The sequence below is a fragment of the Thermobia domestica genome, chromosome 11, assembly GCF_964235325.1.
Source record: "Thermobia domestica chromosome 11, izTheDome1.hap1.1, whole genome shotgun sequence".
Taxonomy (NCBI): Eukaryota; Metazoa; Arthropoda; class Insecta; order Zygentoma; family Lepismatidae; genus Thermobia; species Thermobia domestica.
The window spans coordinates 220,709,732-220,722,672 of NC_137464.1; the positions used below are offsets into that span (position 1 = coordinate 220,709,732).

At 37.2% G+C, this 12,941-nt stretch overlaps 1 protein-coding gene across 1 annotated transcript; it reads left to right on the forward strand.

The window, feature by feature from the left end:
- The first annotated feature begins 960 nt into the window (after nt 1–960).
- Nucleotides 961–1,983, forward strand: LOC145663751 (protein rolling stone-like). Its single transcript, XM_081729841.1, has one exon. It carries the CDS (start codon nt 987–989, stop codon nt 1,887–1,889), a length of 903 nt encoding a protein of 300 aa, XP_081585967.1. The 5' UTR covers nt 961–986; the 3' UTR covers nt 1,890–1,983.
- Nucleotides 1,984–12,941: the final 10,958 nt, after the last annotated feature.

Below are 12,941 nucleotides of genomic sequence, written 5' to 3' on the forward strand. Positions count from 1 at the left end.
GTTGGTTTTTTTAGAAAAACCCGGGTTTTTTCAAACCCTGAAATTTGGTGACTTGTAGATGATTTGCGTAAGATTAGCCTCGATAGAATCCTGCTACAACAGTTGTATAAATATTTGTTGTTTCTTTTCTATCATTATGGTCTCAACGAAACTTGGAGGCTGTATTTTGCGTATTATGGTGTATTTAATGTAAGTTTAATTCCTATTCTTAGAGGACACGATTGTCAACAGATTAGGAAGAAGTAATGGGAAGAAGGGAAATTTTGGGGATTTAAAAAAATCACTCCATGACTTCCCCCATGTAGACTGGTAAGTGTAAAATGAAAATGAAATGAAATCTTTAAGTTTTGCGTCCCACGGTTATGTCGGTTAGGCTAAAGGAGACGGTGATGATGAGAGAGGAGTGAAATGGTGGAACGAAGAAAGTGGGAGGAAACGGGAGAACCCCGAGAAAACCCACAAGCACGGTGTTTGTCCACCACAAAGTCCACACTGCACGAGCTGGAATCAAACCAGGGACCCCAACTACGGCAGGTGAACGCTCTACCACTGAGCCACCGCGCCCTCAAGGCTGGTAAGTGTGTAAGCGTGGTCCTTTGTAATTCGAATGAAATAAAAATAACATCAATAATGCAAATACAATGTAAGTTATGGCTATTAAAGTGAGAACCAGTTATTACCTTTAAAAACCACGGTTTGGTGGCTATTTTCCAATATGTTGGCCAAACCCGTCACCGGATATTTCAGAACTTTTAGTATGTTGTTATATACACCTCCTCATATGCTTGTTATGATTTTTTTTCTGAGTTTTCTCTCTTTTTTTTGGGGGGGGGGCTCTAATTTGACTGGACTAGAATTCAGAGTGAAAATGTTTTATCAATTCAAAACATGCTTATTGTATAAGAAAAGGAAACGTAGTGTGAAACGCTCTTAATGGACACTTTTGGATTTAACCACAAAGTGAAGAATATGAAGTTTAGAAAAAGATGAGTGCAAACTGTTCCAACAAATTTCGTACTTCATGTTCTCTTGAAGTAGATGATCCAATTATATTTCTTGTTAGCGGTTGGTCTTTTTCAAGATCCGTGCCTATATTATATTTAATATTTCGATGGGTAATAAGTACATTATTTATTATAGGTTTTATAGGTAATTTAGTTGAGCATGTTGAATTCGAACCGGCAATCAAATGGTTTGTCTATTTAACCCGCTGGGGTTACGCTATTTGCATTTTGCAAGCCTGTATTGGCACATGTTTAGTGACTGCACGTTATGTTATTGATAGAAAGACTGGACGTGAAATGGTGTATGAAAAGATGCCAGTAATCTTTAAAATATACTGGATTCTGTTTACACAAGCAGTTGTACTGTCGATTGGGATAACAGTTGTGTATTGGGCTTTTGTATTTGATCCAAAAATTAATGATATAACAATATGGAACATAAAAGTTCACGGACTCAATAGTGTAAATATGGTTCTAGACCTGTGGATAAGTGGGATTCCTTTTCGATTATTACACGTTATTTGGCCGTCATTAGTAGGTATTGTGTACTCGATTTTTTCGTTTATTTATTACCTAGCTGGAGGTACTGACTGGCTTGGAAATCGGTACATATATGCAGCAATGGACTGGTCAAAACCAGGAAAAGCAATTTTATTTTGTTTTGGTTGCGTAGTTACTGTGATTATAATACACATATTCGTTTGGTTAACTTATTTAGTGAAATGCAAAATCATAGATTGCTTTTGTGCGGATGCTAAGAAAGTTGTTGATGTTCCGGATCCGGAACAAGAAGTACAGGAAACGGATGAGGATGAGGATGAGGATTATGAAAAAACGGATGAGGAATCAGTTGAATCAAGCACTGAAGAATCTGAAGAAGGATAAAGGTTTACTTAACACACTTCGGGGAGAACTGAGAAAGAAAAGAAATCAACAGGGAGCAAATATATTTTGTATGGATCCACAATATTAAGTAACATAAAGTCCTGTTTCTCTAAAGAATACTGTTTTTCAACTAATGCAAAGCTACAATTCCCGCGATTAAACATACGTTAGAAACACACTCAAATTGGTGCTGGTATAGTTTTGGCGCACCATATTTTGGAAGATTTACAGGTAAAGTTCAACACTTTGCATGAAAAGACATGTTTATAAGGAACAAATATTTTCACGCGACAAAATTAAATACAAAGTTATACAGCTGTATTTTAGGTTTACAAATGTAGAGTTACTAGTGTAAGATACAAGTACTTTACGACGGATAAAATAAGTGAGTGCATATAAAAGATGGCTCTATTAGATGCTATTTTCTACCGGCAGCATATTTCTGCACAGTGTGCATAACCTTATTTTATGTTTACAAGTGGAGCGATGCTAGAATGAAATCATGGCAAATGCTATTTAAACTTGTATCATTGTGAAAACCCACTTCTTTTCACTACCCTCGCTTGCGCTCACACTCATCATCACTGACGTGCCAGCTCACTTCGGACGCAACCCTTCGCAACCGCGCGGGCCCTCAAGCTTCGCTCTATCTGACTCGGTTAGATAGCATTGCACAGTAGTTTTTATATTACATATCCGGAAACCGTATTTATACGCAAATTGTAAAAGAATTGTAATTTTTCGACAATTCTGGTGGCCCCCTTGAAAAGATATTTTATCTATTCCAAGTAAGATATTTTCATGTCGCCAAGCGGAAACATTTTAGGGGAAAATAAGAAGGAAATTGATAAAAGAATTATAATTTTTGAACAATTCTTTCTAGTGGTGCGCCAAAAGTAAACCTGTACGTTCAAATTCTCTAAAGCAGTCATTTCCAATTGAATGTCCTGTGCCGTCACAGTTTATTTCTCACCTACTTAGTTTGAGAGGAAAAAGAGGCAGGTAACGTTGAAAAAAAAAAAGAGAGAATGGTGACGGACAAATAAGACCATTGATAGCGTTGTTGATGATTTTGGAGGATCCATTCACTGCCAACGCCCCTTTTTCTCATGACATTTCTCTCTGCTTCTCTTAGATTGTAACATCACATTCTTTCGCCATGCAATCGTATGTTGGAAATGACTACTGTAAAGAATGCTATCTTTCAACAAATAAGTTATAGTACAAAACAACAAATGTCATAGTTTCAAACATGTACTCAACTGTAATACCCCAGGCAAATAACCCCATTTTTGGCGAAAAGGTTTGAACAAATTATGGACAAGCTGTTTTCTACATACGTTTTAGTATTACTTTATATATGTCTTCCCTGAAAAGTCCCCATGAATCCGAGCGTCGGAACACACTCAAAATGGCGGGTAAATATGGTGGCTTCCATTTGTTAAAAATGATTATTCTCCCTTACCATCAGTTGTAGTTTAGTAATAAATTCTTACAGTTTTATTGGTAAAGAACCCGTAAAAAGCACAGTGCGCCCTTTACATTAGACGTCCTTGCGAGACCACATCAAAAATGGACGATTTTATTCACTTCTTCTGTATACTATAGTTCTGTACAATACATACATGTATATAAAGCTACTATTGGTGAAGAACTTGTGGAAGATACAGTGCGCCCTTTACATAAGGCGCCCTACGAAACATCACATTATAGATAAGTGTTTTTAGTTGTTCTGTATACCAGGTTTGTGTAATAAAATAAAATAGTTGCTGTTAATAAAGAACCTGTGAAGGGTACAAGGCACCCTTTACATAAGGTGCCCTATGCATTATCACAGTATAGACATATTTTTTTTTTATTTTATTTGAGGAGAGTGTTAGAAAATTTACAAATTTAAATTTAAAGAAATTTTTAAAAAATGGGAAAGTCAGGTGAGAGCGAAGCCAGATTGAAGTGTCGAATAGATTCTCGGTTTTAGAAGGTTCAGAGTGTACTAGTGTTCAGGATACTTGGTTGAAATTAGAGATAACATTAAAATGTCATTAAAAAATATATTGGGGCACGCAGAAATACGTAGAGAAGAGGAAACAGAAGAAACAGCGTTGGCTACAAAATCCGAACGAAATAACTACATAAAATGTCATTATCATTTGGCGGAAAACTTCGAAAATATTTAGAACAAAGAAACGCGATTTTTAAAAGCTAAAATTAATTAACTTGAAGATAATAGTAAAAATAAAAACATTCGGGACACGTATAAATGCTTCAAGGAACTTAAGAAAGACTATCAACCTCGTGCTTATATATTAAAAAAGCCAATGGAACAGTACTCACTGATCAGGATAGCATCTTAAATAGATGGAAAGATTTCTTTGACGATTTGCTTAACACATATCCAAAAACTAATGTTCGTGGAGAAAGTGAAATGCATACAGCATAACCGTATATTCCAGAACGTAACCAGACAGAAATAGAAATCGCTTTAAAAATATTTAAGAAACACACATCTCCGAGTGTAGACGAAATTCCGGCTGACTTAATTTTAGCTGGAGGGGAAAAATTGTAGAGCAAGATACACAAACTCATTATCCTTATCTGGAACAAGGGGGAATTACCACAAGAATGAAAAGAATCAATCATTGTTCCAGTTCAGAAGAAAAGCAACAAAACTGATTGTAAGAATTATTGAGGCATTTTCCCTCTCCTGTCAACTTCCAATAAATCCTCTTAAACATTTTATTAGCAAGATTGACCCCAAATACAGATGAAATTATTGTAGATTATCAGAGTGGATTTAGGTTAAATCGATTAACTATCGTCCAGATATTTACCATTCAACTAATACTTGAAAAGAAATGGGAATACAATATCCTGGCAAATTATTTATTAACTTTAGACTCGGGTAGGAGGGAAACATTGAACAACATGCTTACAGAATTTGGAATACCGAAAAGTTAGATTAATAATATAAAGATATCTTTAAATGAATCCCAAATTATTATTGACCTTTGTTCTGGAGAACACTATGAGGAAAATCAAAGACAGCAATCAGGTCTAGAGCTGTATTGTATTTTCCAAGTTACGCTGATGATGTAAATTTAATCGGGGATGATAGAACAATAGAAAGGAATGCAGAAATCTTAATTACCGTTTGCAGGGATATGGGCTTAGAAGTAAATGCAGAGAAAACTAAGTACATGGAAGTTTGTCGGGATCGTAATACTGCATTTTATAGATGCGATAAAATACCAGATAATGTTTACTTTCGACAAAATGGATACTTTCAAATAACTAGAATCACTATTAACAGGCCAAAAGCATAATCACTAAGAAATTTGATGTCAACTGAAAGCAGGGATTTCATGTTATTATTCAGTTAAAAATCTTTTGTTGTCGCGAATTCTGTTGAGGAATTCGCAGCTTAAAATATAAAACGATAATCATGCCTGTTGTACTGCAAGATTGCGAAACATGGTCACTGAGTCTGAGGCAAAATCGCAGACTGAAAGTATTTGAAAACAAGATTCGGACTCCAAGAGGAACCGGAATGAGGAATGGCGGAAACTTCATAACGAGGAACTACATAATTTATACGGTTTACCAAACATTGTTAGGGTCATCAAGTCTAGAAGGCTTAGGTGGGCAAGTCATATAGCTAGAATGGAAGAAATTAGAAACGCTTTCAAAGCTCTAACTGGAAATTCAAATAGGAAAACGACCATTAGGAAGATCGAGGCGCAGATGGGAGAACAACATTAAAATGGTTCTCGCAGAGGTTGGAATATAAAGTAACTGAGTCCACCTGGCTAAGGACAGAAATCAATGGAGAGCTTTCGTAAACGTGCCACTGAACCTCCAGTGCCCATAGGCAATAGAGCTACATATATTTATCTTGTTTTTGTTGTTGATATATTTATCTTTTTTTTTTATTTGACAGAAATGCTGTTACAGGAACTAAAAAGTTTTTCTCTAGTAAAGAGGTTTTCACAAATTAGCTATTTACGTTAATACTAAAACAAACTTGGTGGTGATTTTGATATAAAAGGGCACCAATGCCTTCTTTCAAAATCTGTATTGATTGATGTATCGATAATTGATGTATGAAACCTGTCAACTTGGCCACCTCTCTAAGTTGGCCACCTGCTTATCTTGGTCTAGTTCGTCTTGAACCTGCATTTTCCCATAAGACATTCGTTACTTAGTACTCTATAAGTTGGCCACCTGTCTATCTTGGAAGTTGGCCACACTGAAGCAATGTTTACCCTATGATGGTAATGATAAATTTACCTGCGTATCTTGGCCACGAAAAATACAGTTTTTTATTTTTCTTAACTCTTTAGAGGCAGATGTTCTGTATTTGTGTCTGGACACAAAGAAGCATAGATTCGCACGATTTGTTCTTGGAGGTCAATGGCCAGAACACTACCCTGATAAAGAGGTGGTGAAGGAAGATGTGAATAAGAAAAAGCACGTACAGGAATTCAGGAAATGGTTGTACGTATTTGTTTACCCTGTCTGTTTTGGTAAAGCCATTAGCTATATCGGCTCCTTTCATCAGTAGGAAGCTTTAGTAATTCCGGAAAATTCTCAAGGTTAAAGCTCAGTTGTCATTTATTGGCACCTGACTGCATGTCAAAAGGTAGCGGAGGTTTTGAGATATGAATTCCCTCCAGATTTTCTCAAAACATCTTTTGCTCCGAGGGAAACACTTCTGCTCATTAACAAGAGGTAGTTAACTACAATATTAGAATGTGCATATCTGCCAAAAAGAATAAAGCAAATATGTCTAGAATGAACCACCATTCAGTAACAACTGAAAAGAAGTCATATAAATTGCATATGAATTTCTCAATTTATACCTTAGCTTTTCTTGTTTTCAATCTGTATAACTCAGTGTGCTATAATATCAATTTCAATAAACTGCGTACATACACTTCTATTTCATGGTTGTTTGTGTTATTGTGTTTTCAATCCGAATAATCCAATGTACTAGACTAGTTTTCAGGAAGAGAAAGATATGCATATATATTAAACATACTATCAAGAGCGCCGATCCTGGGGGGACCGGGCCCCCCAAAGCTCATGTGGCCCCTATTTTATTTATGAGTATACAATATTTGGTATAATTTGAGTGCAATTTGTCTTAAAATCTTCATATATATACCTTCTGCATCTGAATGGTCCCCCCCAAATTTACAGAGAAATCGGCACTCTTGCATACTATAGTAATTTTCTAGTACTTTATATTTTTATGATTACTCTATATACATTATTTATAAGTAGCTGTCGTGCCACTGCTTATTAAAATTTTACAATCAAGTAATACTAGAAATCCTATTCTAAAAATACACAAATCACACTTATTTTCTGTAAGTTGGCCACCTGTCTAAGTTGGCCACTTTTCGATGGAACCGATGGTGGCCAACATAGACAGGTTTCACTGTATCGATAACTAGGTGGAATCGTCCTTCAGTTTAAGAGAAAGTAGTGGACAAAGCTACGAAGAGAATTATGTGGAATAGATCATTATATGAATAGCTGGCGCTAGTTTCAAATAGTGCTACATACTATGGTATTTATCTCAATAGTACCGGTATTTGGAATTTGTGACGCTTATAGTTGCAAGATGGTAACACTAGGGTAAAGTGTAAAATTGAATTACATCAGTAGAATTGAATTTGTCTTAGGGTTAAAAAGTCTATGGCACAGGTCGGATGTAACTGAGTATAATAAACTTACAGAAAAAAAAAACATCGGGACGATAGGGTGCTCGAATCGAACATCGGCCTTCTGAATGTTAATCCGATGTTCTAACGCCTGAGCTCAGTTGGAATACGTAGTGTACTCCCGCCAATACTACTGCGTGTGGATTCTATAGAATCAATCTAGGGCGCCAATTTCTCTGTAACTTTGGGGATCCATTCAGATGCAGAAGGTATATATGAGGGATTTAAGACAAACTGAATTCAAATTGTGCAAAATATTGTATATTTATAAATAGAATGCGGGGTCCACATGAACTTTGAGGGGGCTGCCCCCGGCCCCCCAGGATCTGTGACCTTGACAGATCACCGTGATCACGATAAGCAATGAAGAAATGGTTGGAATATAAACATACCAGTTGTATTAATAACACACTGCCAGCTCTACTACCAGAGTTCTGCCCTCAGGTACACGCATAATCGGGGATTCCCCGAAACACACGCATGATGTGAATTCCCCGGTGCAAACGAATGATCTGCAAGCCCTCACGCAAACAAAAAAAGTACATGATTAAGCAAGTGTACAAATAGATGTAGGAGGAAGGAATGTTTCGTCGCTGATTTACTCGACCTTTTCTCTCCTGTCTAATGTTAAGTTTGAGTTGCGTTTCTTTAGCACTAGATGGTGAAGAGCATTGCCTCATTTACAGGTTGTTTTCGCGTAGCATTTTTCGTTATATTTCTTAATGTAAGACGACCAATGTCACTATTCCAAGTGAACATTTTCATTTTCCGGAAAATTTTCCGCCTTCCGATTTTCCGGAAATTTTTCCGTTTCCGATTTTCCGGAAAATTTTCCGTTTCCGTTTTTCCGGAAAATTTTCCGCCTTCCGATTTTCCGGAAAATTTTCCGTTTTCCGTTTTCAATTTTCCGGTTTCCGGAAAAAATATTTTCCGTTTTCCGTTTTTCCGGAAAATGTGGCCATCCCTAGTAGGGAGTGACCTCTGATTAAGATTCCGTTTGGTGGTAACTTGTTTACTTGCAGAGTTGCAGGGCTGTTGAACAATAAACCACACGTGTTCAGTTGCAGTCCAATCTAAATCTGTATTTGCATCCAATGAATAAGATAAAAGATAATTTCCGGCCATACAAAATATGAAGAAGCGAAGTCATCACTTTATTTACCATGATATGTGGGGGGGGGGCGGTAGCTCAGTAGTAAAGCGTTCACCTTCGGTGCTTGGGGCCCCTGGTTCGATCCCAGCTCGCGCCGTGTGGACTTTGTGGTGGACAAACACCGTGCTCGTGGGTTTTCTCGGGATTCTCCCGTTTGCTCACACTTTCTTCATTCCACCATTTCATTCATCTCTCATCATCACCGTCTCCTTTAGCCTAACCGGCAAAGCTGCGGGACATAAAACTTAAAGATTTCAACTCGTTTTTACCATAATACGAGAGGATTTAGCGAACACCATGATAATTGTCACTTCTGGTAAAATTAAGTTATTAGGTGGACTGGATTGGTATTAAACCACAAGGGAAACTTGTTTGGTATGTGTCATTGTATCGAATTGCATAGGAATGACGAACTTCCTTTTCATACTTACTCGAAAGTCAGAAAATGTGGCATACAATTATGTTTCCACGAACTGCCCATATTATACAAATAACAACATTGTTATCCGGAATAGGCTTTTTATAATATTGGTAATAATAATAATAATAATAATAATAATAATAATAATAATAATAATAATAATAATAATAATAATAATAATAATAATAATAATATGTAGAAACTAGATGACGATTATTCTTCTCGCAAGAAATTCTAAATATGAGGAATTTAAAAATACCATAGGAAAATTATAAAGCTAAAGACAATATAGGAATATTACTAAAGAGTATTATGAAGATAATTTAAAGTTAAGTATGATTTCTTTTGTAACTAGAATTCTTTATAATTATTGATACTAACAGAAAACAGACTAATAAAGCAATATGTTAATACTGAAAAATTAGTAATTTCTCCATATAGCCTATGATAAGATATTCAGAAAAGTGATCAATTTTGAATTATCCCTTTTATTAATCATTCATAATGGGAGCCATTTCAACACAGCTATACACAGTCACATATAAAAAGACAAGGAGATGTAAAATATTGGAAAATATGGTAAATTTTACGTATTAATTAATTAATTACGAGTATTCATAACGTGAGAGCTGCTTCAACACGGCTATAGCATAAAGGTGTATACCAGGAGATAAATTGATGCCCACATCAATTTGATTAAAGAGGGGTTACATGAGACACATCATGTATAGGCCTATATCCATCTTAGAATACTCCGACAACGCTGTTATTTTTCTGTTCTGGAGTTAGCAGTTATCTGAATCACTGCGGTGCACCTCCCGGGTTTAGGGTTGTCAACGGATCGAGTGGCTCGGCTCACAGCTCATCTACTATCGAGCCGAACCGAGTCAACACCTCCCCTAACCGAGACGGCAAAAACCGATGGCTCACCTGAGCCGAACCGAACCGATTCGGTGGTTCATCCCGAACGAGTCGGCTCAGGCCATCGTCTCAATTGAGCCGAGCCGATGGCTCATCCCAACCGAGCCGGCTCGAGCTGTTTGCTCAGTAGAACCGAGCCGAGCCCGTTGACACCAGTACCCGGGTTGGGCTTCTGTTTAGGTTCAGAAATACGACCGTGCAGGTCTCATCCTTGATGGTAAAAACTACAGTATATACATATATTGATGCTCACGACATTTGAGGCTGTCCTTTTATTTAAAAAAAAAAAATCTATTGTGGTCTCGTTATCGAGACGAGATGAGATGCAAGCAGTGTTCTCTCTCGTGAGCAACACTAAAAGTATTCCACAGTACGGCTTACATTTCTCGAGGCTTTTGCTTTAAAGTTTAATCAGGCCATGATTTCAAATCGAGCTAAATCGAGCTAAACGAGCGAGCCATGTACCAAACTCGACTCGACTCGAAACTCGATCTCAAAAACAGTAACTCGGCTCGAAACTTGACTCGAGAAAACAACCTTTGACACGGCTCGAAACTCGACTCGAATTCGAGTCGAGTCAAGTTTCAGCTCGACTTGTGCCCATCTCTAGTAAAAATGATCGAAAACGATCGATGTTATTTAAGAAAAAAAATCAGAAACAAAAAAATACAGTGTTTGGCTTCATATATCCATTGCTTTCTGTTATAATTGCTGAAGCTTATGTTTACGGTATTGTATGGAGCGCTTACAGCACAGAGCAATCAACCCATAAAGTTGTGAGAAAAATAGGCATAAAATTTGTACTGTAAGCTTAATTACACGGAACTTTTAAGTTTGGATTGTACGCATTATTGTATGGAAAATTTTACACTTTTTTTTTTTTCACGTTGATCTACTTACTTTGATTTGGAACTTTGAAATTTCATCCTTTTTCCACTGAAAAGTATTGATAATCCAACAAGGAAATAATTATATTATGATAATTTAACTTAAATTCATCGTAATTTGGCACATGGCAAACAGCAGTGTGGTAATTGAAGGGGAAGGAGGGAAATTCCCATTCACCTCTGAACACTTTCCAGGAACCTCGTTCCCTTTCGCTTTCTAGACGGGGGAGGAAATTTGGTAATGGTATCAAGCCTTCATGTGTAACTACAAAAATTAAATTTATAAACAAATAAGAAATCATCAGTTTATCAGGCTTTAATTGATAATTTATTCACAAGATTCCCTATCAAAGGCGTGGTAGATGAAGTTTCTGTTCTCCATGGGTCGACATTGCCAACTGACATGGTCGATGTGGAAAAGATGTTGTATGGTGATGGAGAGATGATACTTCTTGCTGAGTATTTCAAACCTGACAAAGAAAAATCGTTATCAGACTTAAGTCAAACAAGTAGATTGTCGATGAGAAGTTGCAGAAATCGGGTAGAAGTATTATCAATTTCCACGACAGAGTGCGAGCAGGGATTTCCCCTTATGAATTTACAGATTACTGATATTAGAAATAGACTAAGTGCTCAAACATTGTCTAACTTGTTGCACATTAATGTTAATGACCCACCGCTAGACAAGCTCGAAATAGACGAGCTAGTTATTTCTTGGCTGAAGGATGGACATCATTCCGCTGCGGACGATTTACCACGAAAAAGTTACCAGCAGGAAATAAATCCGATTTCAGATTTGTTTTACGGTGGAAAATTACGAGTTATGGAAAATGTATACTTGTATTACTAATGGCTTATTTATGTTATTCAACTTTGTACCTAATTTTTAATAAGTCTCTTCTTTGCTTTAGGTAAACTACTTTGAATAAATATTCATAATAATTGAAATTATGCATATTTGTAACTTAAATTTAACGTGGTGTTTTAGTGATTACACAAATTACAATTATGAGCATGCTTTATGGAAATGCTCTCACATAGGGTACCAGAGCACTTTATACACTATGAAAAACTGATTTTTCAAGTGTTTGGTGAGAAAAATACTGTGAACTGAGAAACCATAACCTTTTCCATATTGTACAGGGATATTTTCCTGCGAATAGAAGTTTCTTCGGGAATGCGTTCAGAAATTAACACTTGCAAGAATACTCTCTTAGTACAAGTATATTTTAGGCACACACTAATTTCCCCCCACCTCGAACTGTTTCAATTTCCTTACTGACAAACACTTTACCATTTTATATTGTAAAGGTCAGATCCACCGTTATTGTATCAGAGTGGTGCTTGAGCGATTGACTAGAAATTCAAACTTCGATTAGCGACAATTTCACACTCTTGTTTTATTACAAGTGTAAACTCTTTAGTCAGTTCAGAAGAGGCTGTGGATCGTGTTCAGAGTTGATGACGATGGATTTTGGTGAGTCAGAGTAGGTCAAAGTGGATAAGAGTGGTTCATGGTGGGTGATAGGTCACGGTGAGTCACGGTGGGTGGTGGGTCAGAGTGGGTCACCGTGGGTGGTGAGTCATGGTGGGTCACAGTGGGTCATGGTGGGTGGTGGGTCAGTGGGTCGTGGGTCACGGTGAGTAGTGGGTCAGTGGGTCGTGGGTCACGGTGAGTAGTGGGTCAGTGGGTCGTGGGTCACGGTGGGTGGTGGGTTAGTGGTCGTGGGTCAAGTTTTCATTGACCCACGCCAACTCTGGGGTGTGCATTTCAATTACGTAACCTTTCTCAACCTTTAACTGTGGTCATTGCATCGAAACACTATGCGGGGACACTGTTACATTGTTTATGACAAGGCGGAGTACGCTTGAAGACATTTTTTCTTTAATGCCGCCCAATCCATAAGCAACACGAGCAGTTGACCTTCTTTTGTCTGTTGATCC

Coding starts and splice junctions, on each gene's coding strand:
- LOC145663751 (XM_081729841.1), top strand. CDS start 987: ATGAGTGCAAACTGTTCCAACAAATTTCGTACTTCATGTTCTCTTGAA.